Source organism: Microcaecilia unicolor, chromosome 6 (genome assembly GCF_901765095.1).
Source record: "Microcaecilia unicolor chromosome 6, aMicUni1.1, whole genome shotgun sequence".
NCBI classification, from domain to species: Eukaryota; Metazoa; Chordata; class Amphibia; order Gymnophiona; family Siphonopidae; genus Microcaecilia; species Microcaecilia unicolor.
Genome location: NC_044036.1, coordinates 88,748,562 through 88,773,781, shown reverse-complemented (window position 1 = coordinate 88,773,781; position 25,220 = coordinate 88,748,562). Strand labels below are relative to the sequence as shown.

The window sequence follows — 25,220 nt, the reverse complement described above, 5'->3', positions numbered from 1 at the left end:
AATATCTACGAATATTTCAGTGATTACAGTAAGGCCTTTGACTGCATAAACCATGAAAAACTCCACGCCACATTAAGAAGCATGGATATACCAGAACACTTGATAGTTCTCATGCACAATCTTTACATTGATCAAGAAGCAACAGTTTGAACGAAACAAGGAAAAACAGTGGTTTGAAATCAGCAAAAGTGTAAAACAAGGCTTCTTGGAGGGAGGGAGGACAGAACTAGGTGTGAATGTATAGAATGTCTGTGAGGCGGTAAGGGAGCAGGCAAGAAGAGGAATGAGTATTTGGAGGGACGGACCATAGCGTCTGAATTGAGTGGAGAAGTGTAAAGATCCTCTAGAGAGCATGTAAGAAGAAAAAAGGGGGTAAAGAGATATATGAAGCAGGACCACCGAGAGACAGAACCGAGCCCAGGGGAAGGGATGCCGCTGCCAGGTCCCCCCCACCGGGTCCCCTCACTCGGGATGCAGCTGCCGGACCCCCCCCCCCCCATTTACACTTGGTACGCAGCCGCCAGGCCTAAACTGGAATGCAGCCGCTGCTGCTGCCCCTCACTCCCTCTTGGGCTGCCAAGCCCCCTACATCAGTTCTTCTGCTCCTTCCTGGCCTCCAAGGGGGCCCTGGTGTCGCGGTCTGTCTCTCACCTGCTGCAGTGTGTCGGGACCAGTTCCCAATAGGAGCAGAAGAGAGACAGATCCTGGAGCCTGGTGCTGTGCCCCCCTTGGAGGCTGGGCCTGGGGAATTTTGCCCTTTGTCCCCCCTCTCAGCGGCTCTGGTGTGAAGGATATGGAAGGGTTAAGAAAGGGTTAAATGGAAATGTAAAGAGACTTTACACATAGAGATTTATGTCTGCTGCTGAGCAGGCCTGAATGTTAGGGATGTTTATTTGTAATAACATGGGAAATGTTATTTCATTTTAAATCCCAAACATGGAATAAAAATTACATTTCAGGTTTTTCCTGTGTCATTAATAGTGTGCTTTATTGCTCAAATGGCACCCACTGAAGGGTTCAGATGGGGCCTATTGTTTTGACAGGCACTTGTTGAAGAATAGTGCATACTTTTGATAAAAAGGACACACTTCGGGGCAATGGTGCATACCATTAACAAAACACAATGAATAAAGCCATAAATGGCTTGGGAAACTAAACAAAAATGTATAAAAACTATAAACAGATGAAAACATCACCATGATTGTGTCTGGTCTTGAGCCACCAACATTAAGGAAAGCTGAAAGCTACCAAAAATAAGTGTGTTTGTAAACCAGTTTTGAAATTCTTCTAAGAGATTTCGGCACAAAGTCCCAGAGACAAATTGTTCCAAAGAGAAGGTGCTAAAAAGAAAAAAAAAAAGCACCCATTCTTGTGGTTTCCCAATGAGCTAGTGATGGAGATGGAACAAGTAATCGATGATCATTCAAAGATCGAAGAATGTGAGAAGGAACATAGGGTATGGCGAGATTAACTAAATAATCTGGAATACCATCGTAGGGAGCCTAAAAACTTTAAACTGCACTCTAAACTGAACGGAGATCCAATGTAAATGGTGAAAAAGAGGAGTGATATGATGATGGCATAGAGCTTTACATAGAAAACAGGCTGCAATGTTTTATAGAGATTGTAGCTCTTAGTGGAATACCCAAAGCTCAATGTACTGAACCATGATCAAATTGTCCAATAATAGATGTTGTTGGTTAAATCCCTTAACTAAATATCACTTGCAAGCACTACTGTTTGTTGTGTTGAAGTGAAAAGAAGCAGAAGGTGCTCTCCTGCTCTTATTCCTTTTATCTGTCACATTCTCAACCTCTCACTTTCCACTGCGACTGTCCCTGCTGCCTTTAAACATGCTGTGGTCACACCTCTCCTTAAGAAGCCTTCACTCGACCCTACTTGTCCCTCTAATTACCGACCCATTTCCCTCCTTCCTTTTCTCTCCAAATTACTTGAGCGTGCTGTTCACCGCCGCTGCCTTGATTTTCTTTCCTCACATGCTATTCTTGACCCACTACAATCTGGTTTTCGCCCTCTCCACTCAACCGAAACTGCGCTTACTAAAGTCTCCAATGACCTATTACTGGCTAAATCCAGAGGTCAATATTCCATCCTCATTCTTCTTGATCTTTCCGCTGCTTTTGACACTGTCGATCACAGCATACTTCTTGATACCCTGTCCTCACTTGGATTCCAGGGCTCTGTCCTTTCCTGGTTCTCTTCCTACCTCTCCCTCCGCACCTTTAGTGTTCACTCTGGTGGATCCTCTTCTACTTTTATCCCTCTGCCTGTCGGCGTACCTCAGGGTTCTGTTCTTGGTCCCCTCCTCTTTTCTATCTACACTTCTTCCCTTGGTTCATTAATCTCATCCCATGGCTTTTCCTACCATCTCTATGCTGATGACTCCCAAATCTACCTTTCTACCCCTGATATCTCACCTTGCATCCAAACCAAAGTTTCAGCGTGCTTGTCTGACATTGCTGTCTGGATGTCTCAACGCCACCTGAAATTAAATATGACCAAAACCGAGCTTCTCATTTTCCCCCCCAAACCCACCTCCCCGCTCCCCCCGTTTTCTATTTCTGTTGATGGCTCTCTCATTCTCCCTGTATCCTCAGCTCGAAACCTTGGGGTCATCTTTGACTCTTCTGTCTCCTTCTCTGCTCATATCCAGCAGATTGCCAAGACCTGTCGTTTCTTTCTTTACAACATCCGTAAAATCCGCCCCTTTCTTTCCGAGCACTCTACCAAAACCCTCATCCACACCCTTGTCACCTCTCGTTTAGACTACTGCAATCTGCTTCTTGCTGGCCTCCCACTTAGTCACCTCTCCCCTCTCCAGTCGGTTCAAAACTCTGCTGCCCGTCTCATCTTCCGCCAGGGTCGCTTTACTCATACTACCCCTCTCCTCAAGACCCTTCACTGGCTCCCTATCCATTTTCGCATCCTGTTCAAACTTCTTCTACTAACCTATAAATGTACTCACTCTGCTGCTCCCCAGTATCTCTCCACACTCGTCCATCCCTACACCCCTTCCTGTGCACTCCGCTCCATGGATAAATCCTTCTTATCTGTTCCCTTCTCCACTACTGCCAACTCCAGACTTCGCGCCTTTTGTCTCACTGCACCCTACGCCTGGAATAAACTTCCTGAGCCCCTACGTCTTGCCCCATCCTTGGCCACCTTTAAATCTAGACTGAAAGCCCACCTCTTTAACATTGCTTTTGACTCGTAACCACTTGTAACCACTCGCCTCCACCTACCCTCCTCTCTTCCTTCCCGTTCACATTAATTGATTTGATTTGCTTACCTTATTTATTTTTTGTCTATTAGATTGTAAGCTCTTTGAGCAGGGACTGTCTTTCTTCTATGTTTGTGCAGAGCTGCGTATGCTTTGTAGTGCTATAGAAATGCTAAATAGTAGTAGTAGTAGTAGTAACCTAGCTTAATTAGGTACTAAGGCTTGCATATGTTACTCGACAATGTGGCAAGTTCCTACTTGAAAAAAGCAGGTTAAAGCTTGGTTCTTCAACAAGGCCTTTAATGGAAGGAGTAACTAACTTGTTAGTCTCACACACAAAAGGAGTGACTCGGGCAGCACATACTGCAGCAGGATATGTTTATCTACTGTCAGGCCTATGCCCCGTGGCGTGAGCCTCTGTGCCAAACAACGTCTGGCAGCCAGACAGTTCTGATCTCACCTGAAGAGTCAGGATAGGAGAAGTCCAAGAAGAGCAGGGCGGACCCCAGCAAGTGAGCAGACAGATGACCAAAGACCAGGTCCTGGTTCCACCAGAGGAACGCAGCCGGAAGTCTCGAAGTCCAGGTCCCACCCAAGGTTCCGGGCAAGCGGAGGGCAAATGCAAAGTCCAGGTATAATCCAAGGTTCAGGGCAGGCGGAAGGCGAAAGCAAAGTCCAAGCACAATCCAAGGTACAAGGCAGGCGGAAGGCAAATGCAAAGTCCAGGAACAATCCAAGGTTCAGGGCAGGCGGAAGGCAAAGCAAAGTCCAGGTACAATCCAAGGTTCAGGGCAGGCGGAAGGCGAAAGCAAAGTCCAAGCACAATCCAAGGTACAAGGCAGGCGGAAGGCAAATGCAAAGTCCAGGAACAATCCAAGGTTCAGGGCAGGCGGAAGGCAAAAGCAAAGTCCAAGCACAATCCAAGGTACAAGGCAGGCGGAAGGCAAATGCAAAGTCCAGGAACAATCCAAGGTTCAGGGCAGGCGGAAGGCAAAGCAAAGTCCAGGTACAATCCAAGGTACAGGGCAGGCGGAAGGCAAAAGCAAAGTCCAGGTACAGTCCAAGGTTCAAAGCAGGAAATCCAAAACTACAGAACTCAGGAACCCACATAAGCAGAAGCCGAAGCAACGAGTTCAGCCAGTGTTATCCTTAAATAGCCCCCTCCATCAGGAAACCACTATCAGCTGTCCGGGAGGTGGAGCCTCCAACCGAACCCCAGAGCTCCGGATAGGCTGGTCACCGAGAGAGGGCGGAGTCCAGCCGCGACCAGCCAATCCGGAGCCAGAGAGGGCGTTCTCCTTGCTCCCGGGCCCCGCGCCCGGAAGAGACTCTCCAGCTTGCGAGCGCCGGCCATCTTGGCAGCACCGGCGCTCTCCAGCCGCCACCGCGCTAAAGCGGCGAACCGGCCCCGTCCAGCAGGCAGACCAGCCTTTCAGAACATGCCGCCTGTAGCCCGCGATACCCCGCTCTCCCCTGCTCGTGGAGCGAGGCATCGCCGCGGCCAAGACGGCACAGGTAAGAGGCTTGACAGTACCCCCCCCGTAAGCCCCCCTCCTCCGTCTTGGTCCTGGTTTATGAGGGTACCGAGAGTGGAACTCGTGCAACAGATCCGGAGCCATGACATTCCCAACGGGCTCCCAGGAGTTATCCTCAGGACCAAAGTTCTTCCAGGAGATCAAGTAGAACAATCGTCCTCTTTGGAATTTAGAATCAAGGATCTCCTTCACTTCAAACTCAGGATCAGGATCCGAGTCTGGAACCTGAATCTTTCTAGGTGCAGGGTGCCAGTGGGAAGCCCGAAAAGGCTTGAGCAGAGATACATGGAACGCATTGTGAATGCGAAGGTTACCAGGTAAGTGAAGACGGTAGACCACCGTCCCCACTCTTGACTGTACAGCAAATGGACCGATGAAGCGAGGAGCAAACCGCAGAGAGGGGAGGCGCAGCTTAAGGTACCTGGTGCTGAGCCAAACTCTCTGTCCTGGCTGAAATACTGGAGCGGCACTTCGAAGTCGGTCAGCAAACCGCTTATACCTTGCGGCCGCCCTCCCCAGCTGCTGACGAACCGTCCTCCAAGTGGCATGAATGGTGGTAAGGGTAGTCCGGATCAGAGGAGATGTTCCACTCAAAGGAATCGGAGGTGGAAGCCGAGGATGACGTCCAAACACTGTAAAGAAGGGAGAAGTCCGAGAGGCAGAATGGAAGCTATTGTTGTAAGCAAATTCAGCCCAGGGCAGGAGATCCGTCCAATTGTCCTGACGAGCATTAGTGAAGGCCCGGAGAAAGGCTTTAAGGGTCTGATTAGTACGTTCTGCCATGCCATTGGTCTGAGGATGGTAAGCTGAAGAGAAATGTGTGGTAACACCGAAGGCTGAGCATAAGGCTCTCCAAAATCTAGAGGTGAATTGCGAACCTCTATCACTGATGATACGTTGTGGCAGTCCATGTAACCGAAAAATGTGCTGGATAAAATGGGAGGCAAGAGCCGCCGCAGATGGCAAGGATCGCATGGGTACGAAGTGAGCCATGCGGGAGAACCGATCCACCACCACCCAGATAATAGTGTTGCCTTTGGAGCAAGGAAGATCCGTGATAAAGTCCATCGAGACTTCTTGCCAGGGTAGCTGGGGCACCGGCAAAGGTTGAAGAAGACCCCACGGCTTGCCGGGCAAGGACTTGGTACGGGCACAGGTAGGACAAGTAGACACAAACTGCCGAATCTCCTGGGCCATGCGGGGCCACCAAAAATAACGGGAAATAAGATGGTAGGTCTTCCGAAACCCAAAATGTCCCGAAAAGGCAGCAGAATGACCCCACTGAAGAACCCTGCGACGAGACCGAGCTGGAACAGAAGTCTTGAGGCAGGCGGAGGCCCCTACCATCGGGGAAAGACAAGCAGGATTGAGCATAGGGTAGAGCTCCTCCGGTTCCTCAGGCACATCAAACGCTCGGGAGAGGGCATCCGCCTGTATGTTCTTCTCTGCAGGGCGAAATACCAAGTGAAAGGTAAAACGTGCAAAAAATAGGGACCAACGGGCCTGCCGGGGATTCAAGCGTTTGGCCTGTTGCAAATACAGCAGATTTTTGTGATCTGTAATGACAGTAATAGGGTGAGCCGCGCCCTCCAGTAGGTAACGCCATTCTTGAAAGGCGAGCTTCAGAGCCAGCAGTTCTCTGTCCCCGATAGTATAATTACGTTCAGCAGCTGAAAACTTCTTAGAAAAGAAAAAACAAGGATGTCTTTTACCAGAAGGGGCAGTCTGGGACAGCACCGCCCCTACACCCAGAGCAGAGGCATCGACCTCTACGATGAAAGGCTTCGTGACATCAGGACTGCGGAGCACAGATGCAGACAGGAACGCTGTCTTCAATGCAGAAAAGGCCTCCAGGGCAGCCGGAGACCAATGCCGAACATCCGCCCCCTTCCGAGTAAGGGCTGTCAAAGGAGCCGTGAGGAGCGAATAATGGGGGATGAATTGTCTGTAGTAATTAGCAAAGCCCAGAAAACGCTGCAAAGCCCGAAGACCTTGGGGAAGAGGCCAATCCCGGATAGCCTGCAGCTTGGCCGGGTCCATTTGTAATCCAACAGCAGAGATAATATGTCCCAAAAAAGGAATAGTGGATTGATGGAATGCACATTTTTCCAATTTGGCAAACAAGCGATTGTCCCGGAGTCGTTGAAGCACAGTGCGGACATGTCGAGGATGATCCTGGGGAGAAGCAGAGAAAATCAAAATATCATCCAAGTAAACAATGACTGAAGAATAAAGGAGATCTCGGAAAATGAAGTTAATGAAATCTTGAAACACAGCCGGAGCATTACAAAGTCCAAAGGGCATAACACGATACTCAAAATGGCCTTCGTGAGTATTAAAGGCAGTTTTCCACTCGTCCCCCTGGCGGATACGAATCAAGTTGTAGGCCCCTCGGAGATCCAACTTAGTAAAAATAACAGCCCCCTGGAGTCGATCAAAAAGCTCCGGGATAAGCGGAAGGGGGTAACGGTTCTTGATAGTGATCTTGTTAAGACCTCGATAGTCAATGCAGGGCCGCAAGGCCCCATCCTTTTTGGAGACAAAAAAAAATCCTGCCCCGGCAGGAGAAGAGGATGGTCGAATGAACCCCTTACGAAGATTGTCCTGAATGTAGTCCCGCATGGCCGCAGATTCATCCCGGGACAAAGCATATAATCTCCCTCTAGGCGGCATAGTGCCGGGCACCAAATCAATGGGACAATCGAACGGGCGATGAGGTGGAAGGGAATCAGCTTCTTGTGCATCAAAAACGTCAGAAAACTCCTCGTATTCCCTTGGAAGATGAGCCTCACAAGGGTGGAGAACTCCAGGTAGTGCTGGCACTTTAGTAGGAAGAGGGTGCACAGGTGTCAGACAGGTCTCAAAACAGCGAACACTCCATTGGCTGATCTCTCCCGAGGCCCAGTCTATGCACGGCGCGTGCAAGCGCAGCCAGGGTATACCCAGGATTACAGGATGAATGGCTTGGGGCAAAATAAGGAAATGTATCTCTTCATGATGAAGAAGCCCCACCTGCATCTGAAGAGGAAGAGTGAGATGAGTAATCGGTTGTGGCAGAGTCGAGCCGTGAATGGATGTTACTTGAAGAGCTGGTTTGCAGGGAATCATCGGCCTACCTAGGCCCTGAAGCAGCCTAGCATCAATAAAGTTGCCACCTGCTCCTGAATCCAGCAAGGCTAGGGTGTTTATCCTGTAGTCTTGCCAGAGCAAGATAATAGGTACAGTCATTAAGTTCTCTGGAAGGGTTCCTGATTGACCCAAAACCACCCCCTCCACAGGGCTAGGGTCTAAGCATTTCCCGGCTTATTGGGGCAGTCTTTCACAAAATGCCCAGGTTTCCCACAGTACATACATAGTTTATTCTCCCGTCGGTGCTTTCGCTCAACAGCGGTCAGTCGATACCGGCCAATTACCATCGGTACCTCCGATCCCTCTACGGTCGAGACCGCAGCTTCCTGAGGAGAGACAGTTCGTTGTCTTTGAGGGGAAAACCTGCGAGACGGGCGAGCAGCAACTTGTTCTCGTGCCCTCTCCTGGAAGCGGACATCAATCCGAGTACTTAAGGAGATCAGCGCATCCAAGGTGCTAGGGATTTCACGGCCGGCTAACTCGTCCTTGATGCGCCCACTCAAGCCCTGCCAAAAAATGGCCGTAAGAGCCTCTTGATTCCATTTAAGTTCTGCCGCCAGGGTACGGAATCGGATGGCATAGGCCCCAACCGTACTGCTCCCTTGCTGAATCCGTAAGATCTCTCCTGCAGCGGAGGAGGGCCGCCCTGGAACATCGAAGACCATACGGAACCGGCGCAGGAACTCTCCTAATTCCGAGAGGAGCGGGTCCTGTTGTTCCCAGAGAGGAGATGCCCATGCCAGGGCCGACCCGGAGAGTAGAGAAATGATGTATGTAATCTTTTGTTTGTCCGTAGGAAAAGACGCAGGTTGCATGTCAAAGAGCATTTGACATTGGTTCAGGAATCCGCGGCAGGCGGAGGGTGTGCCATCAAACCGAGGAGGTTCAGGCAGACGAAAGGCAGGCTGAGGTGGGGATGTCCTACCTGCTCCGGGAGCCGATGATCGCTGCGCTGACATCTGAGAACATACATCTTGCAATACTCCAGACAATCGGTTGAGCTGAGCTTGTTGTTGTTGAAGGGCTTGAGCCAAGTCGGTCAGATCAGGCTTATCTGGCGAGCTCATGGCTTCGGCTTTCTGTCAGGCCTATGCCCCGTGGCGTGAGCCTCTGTGCCAAACAACGTCTGGCAGCCAGACAGTTCTGATCTCACCTGAAGAGTCAGGATAGGAGAAGTCCAAGAAGAGCAGGGCGGACCCCAGCAAGTGAGCAGACAGATGACCAAAGACCAGGTCCTGGTTCCACCAGAGGAACGCAGCCGGAAGTCTCGAAGTCCAGGTCCCACCCAAGGTTCCGGGCAAGCGGAGGGCAAATGCAAAGTCCAGGTATAATCCAAGGTTCAGGGCAGGCGGAAGGCGAAAGCAAAGTCCAAGCACAATCCAAGGTACAAGGCAGGCGGAAGGCAAATGCAAAGTCCAGGAACAATCCAAGGTTCAGGGCAGGCGGAAGGCAAAGCAAAGTCCAGGTACAATCCAAGGTTCAGGGCAGGCGGAAGGCGAAAGCAAAGTCCAAGCACAATCCAAGGTACAAGGCAGGCGGAAGGCAAATGCAAAGTCCAGGAACAATCCAAGGTTCAGGGCAGGCGGAAGGCAAAAGCAAAGTCCAAGCACAATCCAAGGTACAAGGCAGGCGGAAGGCAAATGCAAAGTCCAGGAACAATCCAAGGTTCAGGGCAGGCGGAAGGCAAAGCAAAGTCCAGGTACAATCCAAGGTACAGGGCAGGCGGAAGGCAAAAGCAAAGTCCAGGTACAGTCCAAGGTTCAAAGCAGGAAATCCAAAACTACAGAACTCAGGAACCCACATAAGCAGAAGCCGAAGCAACGAGTTCAGCCAGTGTTATCCTTAAATAGCCCCCTCCATCAGGAAACCACTATCAGCTGTCCGGGAGGTGGAGCCTCCAACCGAACCCCAGAGCTCCGGATAGGCTGGTCACCGAGAGAGGGCGGAGTCCAGCCGCGACCAGCCAATCCGGAGCCAGAGAGGGCGTTCTCCTTGCTCCCGGGCCCCGCGCCCGGAAGAGACTCTCCAGCTTGCGAGCGCCGGCCATCTTGGCAGCACCGGCGCTCTCCAGCCGCCACCGCGCTAAAGCGGCGAACCGGCCCCGTCCAGCAGGCAGACCAGCCTTTCAGAACATGCCGCCTGTAGCCCGCGATACCCCGCTCTCCCCTGCTCGTGGAGCGAGGCATCGCCGCGGCCAAGACGGCACAGGTAAGAGGCTTGACATCTACTCCTACCCTAGCTGAGATAATATTTAACCATCTCTCTGATCTCATGTGCAACTTTCCTTAAATCAATCACCTTACTTTCTAACTCTTCCTACTTTCTTACCTATTTATATGTTACTTCTTTGCTTTACCCTTCACTATCAGTTATAATGCTCTATTACGTATTGTGTTGATATTGTAAGTAGTGTACCATGCCATACTTTGTATTGTTTTTGAATATTTTTACTGCTGGAATTGCCTATTGCTCATGTTTGATGTATTCTTACTGTACACCACCTTGAGTGAACTCTTTTAAAAAGGCGGTAAAAAATTCCTAATAAATAAATAAGAAAGTCACTAGATTCACTTTGAAAACTCTCTAGATTGGGTAAAAAGTAATTATAATCACACTGCAGAGTGGTAGTATTAATATAGCTGGGAAGATGAACACTGCTTGCCCCAAAACTGTGTAGATTTAGAGGAGAAAATTTGTGTGTCTAATACGCACTGTCTTACTCTCTCTCAGACACACATACACATTATTTCACCTTCTCTGACATGAACATACACCTTCACATACTCACATATTCTCTTTTTCATGCACACAGTTTCAGACCCTCTTTCTTGACACAGGTGCTAGCTCTATAGATGCAGTGGGTGCTGAACACCTTCAGCATTGAGCAAGTTCCTTTATTGTGTCCAAGGAGGTATAATTTGTGTTGTGTTCAGCACCCTCAAGTATGTGCATATGCTGTTGCTTTTGAGTTCACCCAGTGATTGCGCTTCCACAACAGCACTTTGACATCATTATGTTAAATATTTGCACTTGCGGCCATACTGGGACAGACCAAAGGTCAATCAAGCCCAGTAATGGTTGAGGGGCAGAGTCAAGATGGCGGCCTACCTTGAGCATTAGCGAGGAGCTACTGCAGACCGGAGCCTCGGATTTGCAAGCTATCTCTTTTTTCCCCAATGCCTCATACCAAGAGGAAGGGGGTGGTAAAGGCCGCGCTGCCACCGGCGAGAACCTCTTCTCCTGTCCAACAAATGCTTCATCGCTATGCTACAAGCTCCCCGATTAATGTTGGGTTGGTGAATCCTGCTGTGTCGGAAGTCGGAGGCGCGGCACCGTCACCTGGGAACGAGACATCATTATCACCACCAAGCTCCGACTTACCACCCTGTCCTGCGACCCTTCGAAGCAAAGTACAAGGACTATCTGAGCTGGAAGTCGGTAGTGGTATAGCCTTGCGCGGCAGTCCCTCGCTTCAAGGTGCAGAAGATATCAACATGGAAGCTTCGAGTCCCAGGGAGGTAACATTACAATCTATTTGGCTAGCTCTACAAAATTTGACTGTTACTGTTACAAAAGCTGCACAAGAAACAACTATGTTGGTGAATAAAGTAGATTTCCTAACCTTGGCCCTTGAGGAAGTTAAGCAAGATATGACGACACGGATATCACAAATACAGCTCGATTATCAAATTTTGAAAACCACTACGGAGCTTTTGATTCAAGATAAAACTATGACTGCTCGTAAAATAGAACAGATTGAAAATTTCAATCGGCGTTTGAATCTTAGGTTTTTGAATTTTCCTTTGGCCAGAGGGATATCAGCTATTGACTTATGTAAAAAATACTTGACGGAAATTCTTCTATACCCAGAAGCTGCGATCCCACCGGTCAATAAAATATATTATCTTCCCTTATCCAAAATATTGAACAACAGAATACCTCAGCAACAAAACCCCGAGTTGGATATTTCAAATATTTCAGAATTTCTTGAGGAATTTCTATCAGAAATTAAAGAAAGCCAAACTTTACTATCTCTTTTGTTTTCGAGCAAGACTTAAATGCTTTAATGAAGTTATTCTTTAAAAACTCTTTAAAAACTTTCTGTGGACAAAAGATCTGGATTTTTCCAGATGTCACAAAGACAACTCAAGAAAGACGTAAAGATTTTTTGACTTTTAGAGAGGAGGTTAAGGCAATGGGAGCCTCATTTTTGTTGACGTATCCCTGTAAATGTTGTGTGAAATTTCAGGGTAACAAATATATATTTTTTGATCCAGCCCAATTACGGATCTTTATTGAAGCTAAGAAGATCACTAAATAGACTGTATATTAACAAAATTGATGGAGAAAATGTTAGAATATTTGGGTGATAGACCAGGCCTTATGTTAGAAATGTAATCTTTGGATTTTGTTTTTTTTTTTCTCTATTTTCCTTATATAATCTCCTCTTACGAACTCAGCCCCTACAATTCTCCGATTGTGGTCTAAGAAGGCTGATATTTTTTCCTCTTTTTGCTTTACGCTTAATTTTTCTTTGTATTTTAGAATAAAGTATTGCCTGCCATTTTTCTGTTTATAAGTGAATCTTATAAATGTAAATGTTTAAAATAATAAATAAAAAATATTTGCACTTTCTGCTAGCTCCTGAATAGGTTATAGCCAGATATTGTGATATCCCATTCATGAGACTCATTGAACCATGTCTTTGAAATGACTACAATATCTTAGTCCATTTCCACCATTAGAGATTACAGATCAGAAATTGTATTGCCTAAATCAGCCATCCCCAATCCAGTCCTCGAGGCACACCTAGCCCCACCGGGTTTTCAGGATATCCACAATGAACATGCATGAGATAGACAGGTGTGCTTCAAGGACTGGGTTGGGAATGGTTGGCCTAGACTGTGAGCATTTGTGTTCTCGTGGCCTTCTACCAATTTTTTGGATGGTTCATCTTTATTTTGAAAAACTTGTATTCTGGTTGTCTCTTTCCCTTTTGTTAATGCTAGGTGTGTTGAGATCATATATATCTTGTTATTTTTCCCAACACTATAATACCTTTGCTGGGAGTGACCTCCTGAACTTGTTTTCTCCCACCAGCCATCTCCTTCCTGTACCTTAATTACCTGTCCACATATTAACTGACAATTTCATTTAGGATCCTTTTTCCAGCAACTGATAGTTCCTTAATTCCTTAAACATTAACCAAAAATAGCATTTAAGCTCTTAGATTCATTAGAGAGTCTGACAACTAAGCCTCAAGCATTCCCCACCTAAGGGTTTTTCTTCTAAAACCATCTTTCAGATTTGGCAGCTGGAGCTTTCCAGTCTGAGCTCTTTTTGTTTGTCCTCTGTTTGTCTTCTCTTTATAAACAGTGTGCCTTTTTCTTGCATTTACCAACAGACTGCCTAATTATCTGCAAGTGCTTAATTGTATAATATCTCAGAGCTGAAGGTGAAGCAGTACTGCATGTTATTGGTGAATAGGCCACATTAAACACAATATGTGCTGAGATAAATCAGTGGTTCTCTATCCAGTCTTCAGGAAACACCCAGACAGTCGATTTTCAAGATATCTCCAATGAATATGCATGACAGAGATTTGTATGTACTGTGGGAAAATCCATCTTACATTTTTGAGCATCTCTGGAAAAAGGTGACTAAAGTCTCCAGAAACAAAAATGAGGTTTTAATGAATTCTGTTAGAGCAAACAGTTTGTAATACAATGGCCCAAACCCCATCCATTTATGTGAAAAAATAAAAACAAAAGTTACAGAAGGTCAAACATGTAATTTTTTCAGACAACTTATGATAAAATGATACAGGGGACAGAACTCCTCTCATATGAGGAAAGGCTAAAGAGGTTAGGGCTTTTCAGCTTGGAAAAGAGACAGACGGGTGAGAGGAGACATGATTGAGGTCTACAAAATCCTGAGTGGTGTAGAACGAGTAGAAGTAAATCGATTTTTTTCTCGTTCCAAAAGTACAAAGGACACTCGAGGAAGTTACATGGAAATACTTTTAAAACAAATAGGAGGAAATATTTTTTCACTCAATGAATAGTTAAGCTCTAGAACTCTTTGCCGGAGGAGGTGATAAAAAGGTTTGGACAAATTCCTGGAGGAAAAGTCCATAGTCTGCTATTGAGACAGACATGGGAAGTAACTGCTTGCCCTGGGATTTGTAGTATGGAGTGTTGCCACGATTTGGGTTTCTGCCAGGTACTTGTGGCCTGGCTTGGCCACTGTTTGGAAAACAGAATACTGGGCTAGTCGGACCATTGGTCTGACCCAGTATGGCTACTCTTATGTTCTTAAGACCTAAGACATGAAAAATTGCCCATTCTCAACATTTTGGATCTGAGACTTTAGTTGCCTTTTCTCAGAGACGATCATATTTGTTCATTGTGGATATCCTCCGAATCAGACTAGCCGTGTGTGTCCAGAAGACTGGGTTGAGAACTGCTGTAGTACATAAGGCAAGTTAACACATGTAACACCTTAGTAAACAGAACCTTTAGTCTGAAGGCTACTAATTTCTCTTTAACCCATGAATAGTGGCAGTTTAGCAACTATACAGATATACAATATTATATGGCCTTTATTTCAACATAATAAAGCATTGTTTATTACAACGATTGACTTTGGGACTCTTTTTTGTCACCTTTGCTTTGCTGCTTTTTTGGTTTGCTTTTTAGCAAAGGTTCATCTTCTTTGTTGTTGTTGTTGTTTTTTTTTTTTTTTTTGATCAGTGCTTTCCACGTATTCCAGTAACGCTAGCTGATTGAAGGGATTTGCCTCCTTTTGGTAGATTTCAGACACTTGAAGGGCAATTCTGTAACTTAGGTGCCCATATTTGCTTTCACACTATTATGCACCGAATGCCTATGGCTTTAACACTATCATGTATTTTACCATCATGTAACCAAAACTTCTGCTAAAACAAATGTATACTCTTTTCTATTTCCAATATTATGTATTTCACCATCATGTACCCAAAACTTGCTGTAAAACCAAATGTATATTCTTTTCTATTTCCAGTATCCACGATGAATTGTAAGCCACATTGAGCCTGCAAAAAGGTGGGATAATGTGGGATACAAATGTAATAATAATAATAATATTTATATGCATGCATTATGTATATAAATGTTTTGAATACTAGTACTTAGGGGGTATGCATGCAGATACTTGCATAAGAGCTAGCAGCATGCCTAGGCACTATCTGCATTACCCATTTATCTTACAGAGGTGTACACAGGGTTGGGACATAGGTGGGGCTCCCATTTACACACAATGGACAAAATTCTATATAAGGTGCTGAAAAATTATTGTAAAAAAAGATGAGCACTAAACGCTATTCCATAAAAGGTGCTCTAAGGTGGGTACAGTTTGTAGTGGAGGAGTAGCCTAGGGCTTAGTGCATCAGACATTGATCCTGGGGAACTGAGCTTGATTCCCACTACAGCTCCTTGTGAATCTGCGCAAGTTATTTAACCCTCCATTGCCCAAGGTACAAATAAGTACCTGTATATACTATCAGGCTTATTTTCGAAAGTGATCACCGGCCATTTCCTGACATAAATCGGGAGATGGCCGGCGATCTCTCAAAAGCGGCCAAATCGGTACAATCGAAAGCGGCTTTTTTGACAGCATCGCCGCTTTCCTGTCGCCTCGTCGGCGAAACTTCAAGGGGGCATGTCGGTGGTGTAGCGAAGGCGGGATATGGGAGGGCATGGGCATGGCTACCAGATGGCCAGCTTTTGCGGATAATGAAAAAAAAAGCGGCATTAAGCAGTATTTCGCTGGGTTTACTTGGTCCTTTTATTTTCATGACCAAGCCTCAAAAAGGTGCCCCAACTGACCAGATGACCACCAGAGGGAATCGGGGATGACCTCGCCGTACTCCCCCAGTGGTCACCAACCCCCTCCCACACTAAAAAACAAAATTATAAACAAATTTTGCCAGCCTGTATGCCAGCCTCAAATGCCGTACCCACCTCCATGACAGCAGAATGTGTTCTATCCTCTGACAGCCTTTCCCTGGTTGTGATGTGGCTCTCGGGTGAGTGTGGCACCTTTTCTGTTAGGTGCACTGCAGAGTCATATCAGCAGTGCATTGTGGTGGGTGTAGGGTAGTGGGCTGTACTCCCATGGTGCTTTTCCCTCTGCTAACTGGGTCAGAGTGTGTCCAGTTTTGTTTCCGGTAGTCCATGAGGTAGTGGCCATTTTTGTAAGCCAGTTTTAGATCCCTTTCATGTGTTACCCACGTTAGAGAACTTAGTTATTACCTTGAATGTTGCTGAAAGAGGGCATTGTACACCATTCTGCCAGCTCTGACCTACTGCTCATCTCAGTACCAGGGAGACTGTTTGCCAGTGGGGCACAACCTCTGATCTGCAGTTAACTGTGAGTAAACATGCTTATTCAAATAAAGCACTTTTTCCAAAGAGATTAGTCTTCAGGTGTCAACTGGTGTGCCAAGGTTATACAGCAGCAACAAGTCCTAGAAGCCTGTGTGTATGCAGGTCCCTGGAGCACTTTTAGTGGGTACCGTAGTGCACTTAAGGCAGGCGGACCCAGGCACATCCCCCTACCTGTAACACTTGTGCTGGTAAAAGGGAGCCCTCCAAAACCCACTGTATCCACATGAAGTTGCCCTCTTCACCCCTAAGAGCTATGGTAGTGTTGTACATTTGTGGGTAGTGGATTTTGGGGGTGGGTTGGGGGGCTCAGCACCCAAAGTAAGGGAGCTATGCATGTGGGAGCTTTTTCTGAAGTCCACCACACTGACCCCTAGGGTGCCCAGTTGATGTCCTGGCATGCGAGGGGGACCAGTGCATTAAAAATGCTGGCTCCTCCCACAACCAAATGCCTTGGATGTTGCCGGGTTGGAGATCGCCAGCATTTTTTTCCATTATCGCTGAAAAAACTGGCAATCTCAAACCTGACGAACTCTGGCATTTGGCCGGGCTAAACCATATTATCGGAAAAAAAGATGGCCGGCCATCTTTTTCAATAATACGGTTCCAGCCAGCTGTTGTGCCTCGCCAAAATAGATTGCCGGCGATCTATTTCGCCGGCAACGTTCGATTATGCCCCTCTATGTAAACCACTTTGAATGTAATTGCAAAAACCACATACAAGCCGTATAGCGAGTCCCATTTCCCTTTCCCTTTCCACTTATAGAATGGCACCTAGCACCGGGATCTGTACATAACACCAACTAAAACCTGGTGTAAATCCCCAAACTTACATTAGTGTGGATTGTGCATATGCTGCAACAGTGTGCACAAATTCTTAGAACTCCCATGGCCACATCGCCTTTTCATATGTGCGCACTAGAATGTATGCGTACACCTTTATAGGATATGCTGAGCAAGATGTGCACGTAAATTCTAATTGTTGCCAATTAGCACCATAATTGATTAGCACCTAATTATCAGCATTAATTGGTTCATTATTCAATTAAATTGTGTGTGGAAGTTGGGCACAAGCTCCAAATTTCCACACACAATTTTGAACGCCATATAGATAATCCTGGGGAATATGTGCTTAGCTAAATCAGTGATTCTCTACCTGATTCTCAGGAAACACCCAGCCAGTGAGTGGTGTAGCCACAGGGGGGGCCTCAGGGGGCCTACCTTTGACACGGGCCCCTTCTGCTTTAATGGCTGGCAGGGATGCTGAGCCCCACCATCTGAAGGGGTCTCCTCCAGAAGTCCCGCCTGTGCTGTCTGAGCAGCACTTAAATCAGTAGGCGCACTTTGGCCTCCAATTTCAGCTCTCTTGCCCAAACTCAGTTCAGCGACTGAACTGAGCATGTGCTGACATGCCGACATTGGTGGCTCAAGTGAGCTGCCAACATGAGTGCTGCTGTGGCAGCTCAGGTGTGACTCATGGTGGCAACCTCTTTGTCTTTCGGGGCTTGGCATTCCTGCCAGCAAAGATATGCCTCAAAGCTGCAGTTGTGGTTGCAGTGGTGGCGGTGAGAAGGAAGAGAATACCTGGCCCCCTCAGTCCACCTTTGGGCCTCCATGATACACTTCTATCTATGCCTCTGCAGCCAGTCACCCAGGATACTGTGTTGAATGCATCCTTGCCGCATTTACATTTACACAAGCTCTACGGCAGGTGCAACTGCGGGCACCTAAATATTAAGCCTACTGATACTGGATTTTACTAATACTAGTAAAAAAAGGCCTGTTTCTGACACAAATGAAACGGGCACTAGCAAGGTTTTCCTCGGAGTGTGTATGTTTGAGAGAGTGTATGTGAGAGTGACTATGTGTGAGAGAGAGAGAGTGAATGTGCGAGTGTGTGTGTATGTGAGAGAGAGAGAGTGAGTCTGGGTGCGAGTGTGTTTGTGAGAGAGAGAGTGTGTGTGTGAGAATGAGAGTGTGTGCAAGTGCGTATGTAAGAAACAGTGTGTGAGAGAGAGAGTGAGTTTCACACAGATACAGTGTGTGTGAGAGAGTGTGTGTGAGACACAGACTCTCTGTGAGACTGCGTGTATGAAACCAAGAGAGTGTGTGAGTGACTGTCTGACACAGAGAGTGAATGTGATACAATGTGAGACATAGAGTGTGTGAGAGACAGTGTGTGAGAGTGAGAGAGAGAAAGACATTGACTGTGAGAGAGAGAGAGTGTGTGTGTGTGACAGAGATACCTCCCCCCTCTCTGGTGTCAGTCCCCCCCTCCCTTTCTCTGGTGTCAGCGCCACCCCCCCCCCTCTCTCTGGTGTCTGAGCGTTACTGTGCAGGATGCTGAGCTCTGGCTGTACTTCAAGGAACTTACCAATCCTATTTAATAGAATGCACCTCCAACATTCTGAAGCCGAGAAACCTCATGTGGTTGGTCACTTCTGCTTGTGACGAACCCGGAAGTACGTGATGTCAATTCAGGAGATGGATACAGAGAGCAGGAATGCCTCAGCCATGCAGTCAGCTTCAGAATGTTGGAGGTGCGTTTTATTATATAGGATTCTATATCAGAACCAAGGTGACTAGATTCCATTATAGAATAGGCATCACCACATAATCTCAAAGTGCCTAAATAGAGGTGCCCAGTTATAGAATTGCCTTCTTACTTCTTAGTTAAAGAAGAGTTGAATGCATACTAAATAGATACATGATCCCATAACTCTTTGAAAGATTTATGGGATCATGTATCTATTTCTTTACACACATTGTATTTTTAAGTCATTTATACAAAGTTGCTCTATGCAGCATACAATTAAAACAAAACAGAGGATAAAACAAAAACAATAAATAATCAAAAATAAAAACAAACTAAAAACAAACCACAATCCAATCCACATATGAAAGACACCATAGATACAGGCAAATGTTCCCATACAACCTAAAACAGAAACAAGAATGACACTGGGATAGGATTGCTGTGAGGAATTCTGAGGGGAACACTGCTGTTGTTGTTTTCTACTTTTTAATTTATTTTAATGTATTACCTCTTCACAATGCCTAAGTGGAAAAACAGGATGCAGATCCCTTCCCTGACTCAGTCCACAGTGTTGACTTGCAATTCCTGATCACAGGCTTCACACTGTCTTAACCACTGATGGGTGAACCTCCTGTGCAGGATTAGAAGAATGAGTCCTGCCAAGGAAGTGAAGGGTCACAGCCTGTTCAGTCCAGTTGCTTCTCTTGACACATGTGAGGTGTCCAGGGGTGAAGCACTGCATTCAGGGGAAGATCTCCAGAGCAATGCAGTGTTGGTGAGAGGGGCCATCTCAGCAAGCTCCACCACAGGTTCATTGGCTCTGCTGGATTCCATCACAACATCACTGGAAGAGCTCCAGGAGATAGTACTAAAAAAAAAATGGAGGATACAGAGTAATATGGAGGTTCCAGTGCCTACTCACTCTTGGGAGACAGCAAAAATGACTACATGAAACGATGATGCTGTGTAATCGATTTATTGATCAGCAAGAATGACTCGACACGGTTGTGTTTTGGCCCAATGACTTGCCTCAAGAGTCTTCCTATGTTGTGTAGGAGAATCTGTCAGTATCACTTGCTGTACAGGAGTAAATACTTTTTGCTAATATGGTACATATAAAAAAGGTGGGAAGCACTGCTGGTAACCCGTACACCCTCCGCAATCACACTTAGAATCTCCTCTACTCTTGTGACACCTAGTCTGTAGTTGTTATTCATTGGACTACAGACTAGCTGTCACAAGTCTAGAGGAGATTCTAAGTGTGATTGTGGAGGGTGTAAGGCATTACCAGCAGTGCTGCCCATCTTTTTTATATGTACCATATTAGCACAAAAGTATTTACAACACTCCTGTACAGCAAGTGATACTGACAGATTCTCCTACACAACATAGGAAGAATCCTGAGGCAGGCCATTGGGCTGAAACACGACTGTGTTGAGTCATTCTTGCTGATCAATAAATCTAGATTATACAGCATCATCATTTCATCTAGTCATCTTCGCTGTCTCCCGAGTGTGATTTTCTCTGTGAGATTTTGGTTCCAGTGTCTAACCTGTAAGACCTAAGGAAGTGAATCTTGATTCTGTCTGGAGCGCTTTAGCTTCACTGCACCAAGCCATCTCCTTCTTCCATAAAATTCTCTGTGTAAACAAATCAAAGATGTTAGACCTTGAATCAACAGATCTTTTCTCAAGCTCAAAAACTGGGAGGTTTAGATACAAGTCTGGGGCAAATTAAAGCAGTCCAGGTCACTTTAATCCAAAATAAGATGGCTGTTCATAAGAAACTGGAGAATTTAGAAAATGCCAATAGGCAACTTAATTTAAGACTTTTTAATTTTTCACCAGGCTTTCACATTGTCCCCAAAGAAGTTTAAAGGAGATGTTGACATTTTCAGACACAACCTTTCTACCAGATCATAATATTTATGATCTTCCAGCTGTGAAAATGAAAAAAGATTAATTGAAGGGACACTGTTATTGACATTAATTGGAACCAATTAGGATTTACATGTTCATCTTGCTGCATGCTATTCTATAATACGTGGCAGGGCATTTTCAAAAGGGACGTCCAAGTTGCAATTTGGACGTCCTTGCAAAATGGCGAAATGCAGGGGCGTGAAAACCCGTATTTTTGAAACAAGATGGACGTCCATCTTTTGTTTCAAAAATACCATCAGAGATGTCCAAATCCTTCAATTTGGACGTCCCTAGACATGGACGTTTCTGACTTTCGGTGATTTTCAAAACCAAAGACGTCCATGTCAAAAACGTCCTAAAGCAAACCATTTGCATTTGTAGTGCACTGGCCCCCTGACATGCCAGGACACCAACAAGGCACCCTAGGTGGCACTGCAGTGGACTTCATAAATTGCTCCCAGGTACTTAGCTACCTTACCTTGTGCTAAGCCCCCCAAAACCCACTACCCCCAACTGTACACCACTACCATAGCCCTTACAGGTGAAGGGGGGCACCTAAATGTGGGTACAGTTGGTTTGTGGTGGGTTTTTGAGGGCTCGCTGTTTCCTCCACAAACATAACAGGTAGGGGGATGGGGCTGGGTCTGCCTGTCTGAAGTGCATTGCACCCACGAAAACTGCTCCAGGGACCTGTATGCGCTGTCATGGACCTGAGTATGACATCTGAGGCTGGCACGACATATCTTTAAAGATGTTTTTTGAGGGTGGGAGGGAGTTAGTGACCATGGGGAAGTAACGGAAGGTCATCCCCGATTCCCTCCGGTGGTCATCTGGTCATTTTGGGCACCTTTTTGTGCCTTATTCGTAAGAAAAACACGTCCAGGTGAAAACGTCCAAAAGTTACGTCAGGGGCGTCCTTGTCTTTTTCGATTATGGGTCAAAGACGTCCAAGTGTTAGGCACACCAAGTCCCGCCTTCGCTACACCTCCGACATGCCCCCTTGAACTTTGGCTGTCCTTGTGACGGAGTGCAGTTGGAGACATCCAAAATGGGGTTTCAATTATACAGATTTGGACGTCCCTGGGAGAAGGACGTCCATCTTCCGATTTCTGTCGAAAGATGGATGTCCTTCTCTTTCGAAAATGAGCCCAATGGTGTACAAATCGCATCGCATGTAGCTCAAAATGGGTGTGGCCATAGGAGAGACATAGGCTTATCGAAGGTGTTCCAAAACATTGCGTGCATTGTTACTGAATACTGGGTCTCCATGCCCAACTTGGGTGCCAACATTGATACCAGGTTTCAGCAGATATTAATCTGGCACCCAAAGTTAGGGTGTGGGAATCAGTGCTAAGCACAATTCTATAAAGTGTGCATGCCCTTTGTAGTGTCACACTTAGTGCCGATCTTTCTGGTGCCCATTTTTGAGTGCCATTTATAGAATCTGGTCCCAAATGTCAAACTGCTACATTAACTATAACTTGCTTAAGAGGCCAAGAGAGATGCTTGTTCACTGGCTGTTGAGGGAACAGGAAGCAGAAATGCAGGACCATTGGGGGGAGGGAGAAGGACAAATGTTGGCCCATAGGGAGACGAAGAGATGAGAAAAGTTGGATGGGGAGGAGAAAAAATGCTGGCCATTAGGGAGGGAACAGAAGGAGAGATGCTGGATCATTAGGAAGAGAAAGGAAGGGAAGGGAGAAGGAGAAATGCTGGCCCATTGGGTGGGGAGAGGGAAGGAGAAATGCTGGACCATTAGAGAGGAAAAGGAAGGGAAGGAAGAAGGAGAAATGCTGGACCACTGGAGAAGGGAAAAAAAAAGGCGAATGTTTACCTATATATATACAGTTTTCTCTTTATGATATATAATGACAAGTTATTGGTCAAGAATTAGCACTGTTTTTAGCTAGGAATCCAGGTTGCTCAGAATCCTTTTTGTGAGAGCTTGTGTGGGTCCAACATTTCTCCTTTATGAATTTTGAGGTCCTTCTACTAAAAAAACGCTAAAACATGGGCTTTTAATGCGGAACTTTCTTGTACAGTAAGCCCATATTTAAGGCACCAGTATTTTACGGATTTTATTTTATTTTTTTCAGTTCCCGTGCTAATTTTTCCATTAACCCTGCATTATCCAGTTAGTACAGGCTAATCTGAATGCGCTAGCTGTCTAACACTTGTTAGCAGTCTAACATTTGTTAAACTAATAAAAGGCCGCTAATCACTTGGGTTTTTAAAATTATTTTGGGAGGGGGCTTCCACACCCATGACATGCCCCCTCCCAAAATAATTTTAAAAACCCATCTGATTAGCGGCCTTTTGTTAGTTTAACAAATGTTAATGTAACAGACTAATTTGCAGAAACTAATGATGGATGAACTGACGTGAGTCTTTCTTCCTTGTGTATCACATGCAGTAGGAAACAAAACCAGGCCATGATGTATGATAGGTGTCTACTTCCATCACTTTTTCCCTGCTACTGATATTTTGAGATGGGATATAAAACTAGACACTAAAATCAGACTGATCCAGCCAGAATGACAGTTGAACACCTTTGTAGGGCATTTGAAGATGAGCCAAAAACGATTTCTTCTCTTTTGTAGATTTAACTCTCCCTGATTATGCTTTTTGCAGTGATATCCTAACTGAAGGATAAATAATAAACTGGGGGATCTGGAGTGTCTGTGTTTACATAGATGAGAGCTGTGGAGGGGTGCAGAGTGCTGGAAACGAACTGAGCAGCAGCAGCAGTGGTGCTAGCCAGCGGGGGCTGTTCTGATTCTGAATGAACACACGCTTTTTCCTCCCCTCTCCCCTTCCTTTCCTCTTCATCTTAATTCCGATGCCTGCAGTCTTCTCACAAAGAAATCAAAGCTGCCATTGTAAGTGGGATCTACTGCTGCCACAGTCCAGGATCCTGCAGTCTTTCTTTGGGCAGCCTCCTTTCCAAGGGATCTTTGCACTGCAGGAAGGAGAGAGAGAGAGACAGAGACAGAGGAGGGAGGCAGAAAGGCTGATTTAAGATGGCTTTCACCGGGTCTCTCAGCATCTTCTTTTCCTGTTGGATCTTGGCTGCATCTCTGGAAGGCGATCAGTCCAAGGACCTGGAGTGTAAAATGAAGAGCATCACTGTGTCGGCGCTCCCCTTCCTGCGAGAAAATGACTTGAGCATCATGCACAGCCCGTCTGCCTCAGAGCCTAAGCTGCTCTTCTCTGTCAGGAATGATTTTCCAGGGGAGATTGCAGTGGTGGATGACTTGGAGAACACCGAGCTACCTTTCTTTGTTTTGGGTGAGTCCCCACCGTTTTGCTGTATTCCGGATAACAGTTAGGCATACAGCCCTGATCCAGTTACCTCCATCATGATAAATGATCAGTGCAGATAATAGGGAATGGAGGGAGGCTGCCTCCCAGGAGGAAACTGAGAAGGTTCTGACTGCAGGTTGCTTTTCGAGCTTCTATAATTTCAGTGTGTCACTTCCCTTAAACATATCCCTGAGAGGATGGCATCTGAGTGGATTGATATGTAGAACATATTCATATAAATATTAAAGTATGCATAGACTGCAGTAAAACCCACCTCCACATTTGTGCTCTGTTTCAACATGCATCCCATTTAAATTCTGCTGTATCTCATGGGCAAAGAACTGCTTCAGTGTATAAATGCTAGATTGCATGTGGGACTATAATATATGTGTATTGTTAAGTATTGCTAAATATACATATTGGACGTGAATAATAAGAAGTGCAGGCTTTGTGGCTATAAAATTGTATAGATAGTTATCAATTTGTCCTCTTTCAAGTGGAAAAGAGAAAGTGATGATTGCCAGGGTTTATTTTATCATAAAGAATACTGGTTCCATAAATATTTGTGCTGTAGCCTAAGCTCCTCTGTGCAGAGACCATGAGCAGAGAGCCCAGATCACGTTGCCATGGTAATCTGCAGCAGCCTGTACAGGCCGGTGCAGCCTTCTCCGTCATACCTTACACACTCATCTGCACTCTGCCTCCATGCATTGAATACTGTATACCTGCTCGGCTGCTCAGGAAATGCTCCTAGAATTACAGCACAGCTATGTTTGCCTTTGGGTATGAAATGCCTGTTGGGTTTCCTCTATGCAAGTGCCTTTTCCATTTTCTGCCAATGGGACACAGGAAACCCTTAATAAATCAAGCTCAAAGTCCTTCTCAACATCATATCCTGTCAGTATGGGTCATGTCTTCCTTTATTTTATTGTGGACTTGGGAATGGGTTGATGGACTTCTATGCCAAGTCAGGATGATAGGCTTAAGTTTGGCCTGATACGTTACAATATGCTGAAGGGTAGTGGAAGATGTTTAGGAATGGATAATGATGTAAATGTAACCTTTTGTTTTTAAATCAGGGCCTGTACTCATAAAACCGCCCATTAAAATATTACTGGGCATCTTGGCAGGGCT

The 25,220-nt window shown here is 45.9% G+C and overlaps 1 protein-coding gene across 1 annotated transcript in view; it reads left to right on the top strand.

Moving 5' to 3' along the window:
• Positions 1-23,803: 23,803 nt before the first annotated feature.
• ASTN1 (astrotactin 1) overlaps positions 23,804-25,220 on the top strand; it is a 481,917-nt gene continuing 480,500 nt past the window's right edge. Inside the window, exon 1 of the mRNA XM_030206744.1 lies at positions 23,804-24,071. Coding sequence (XP_030062604.1) covers positions 23,804-24,071 — 268 coding nt within the window. The remainder of the gene's footprint in view (positions 24,072-25,220) is intronic.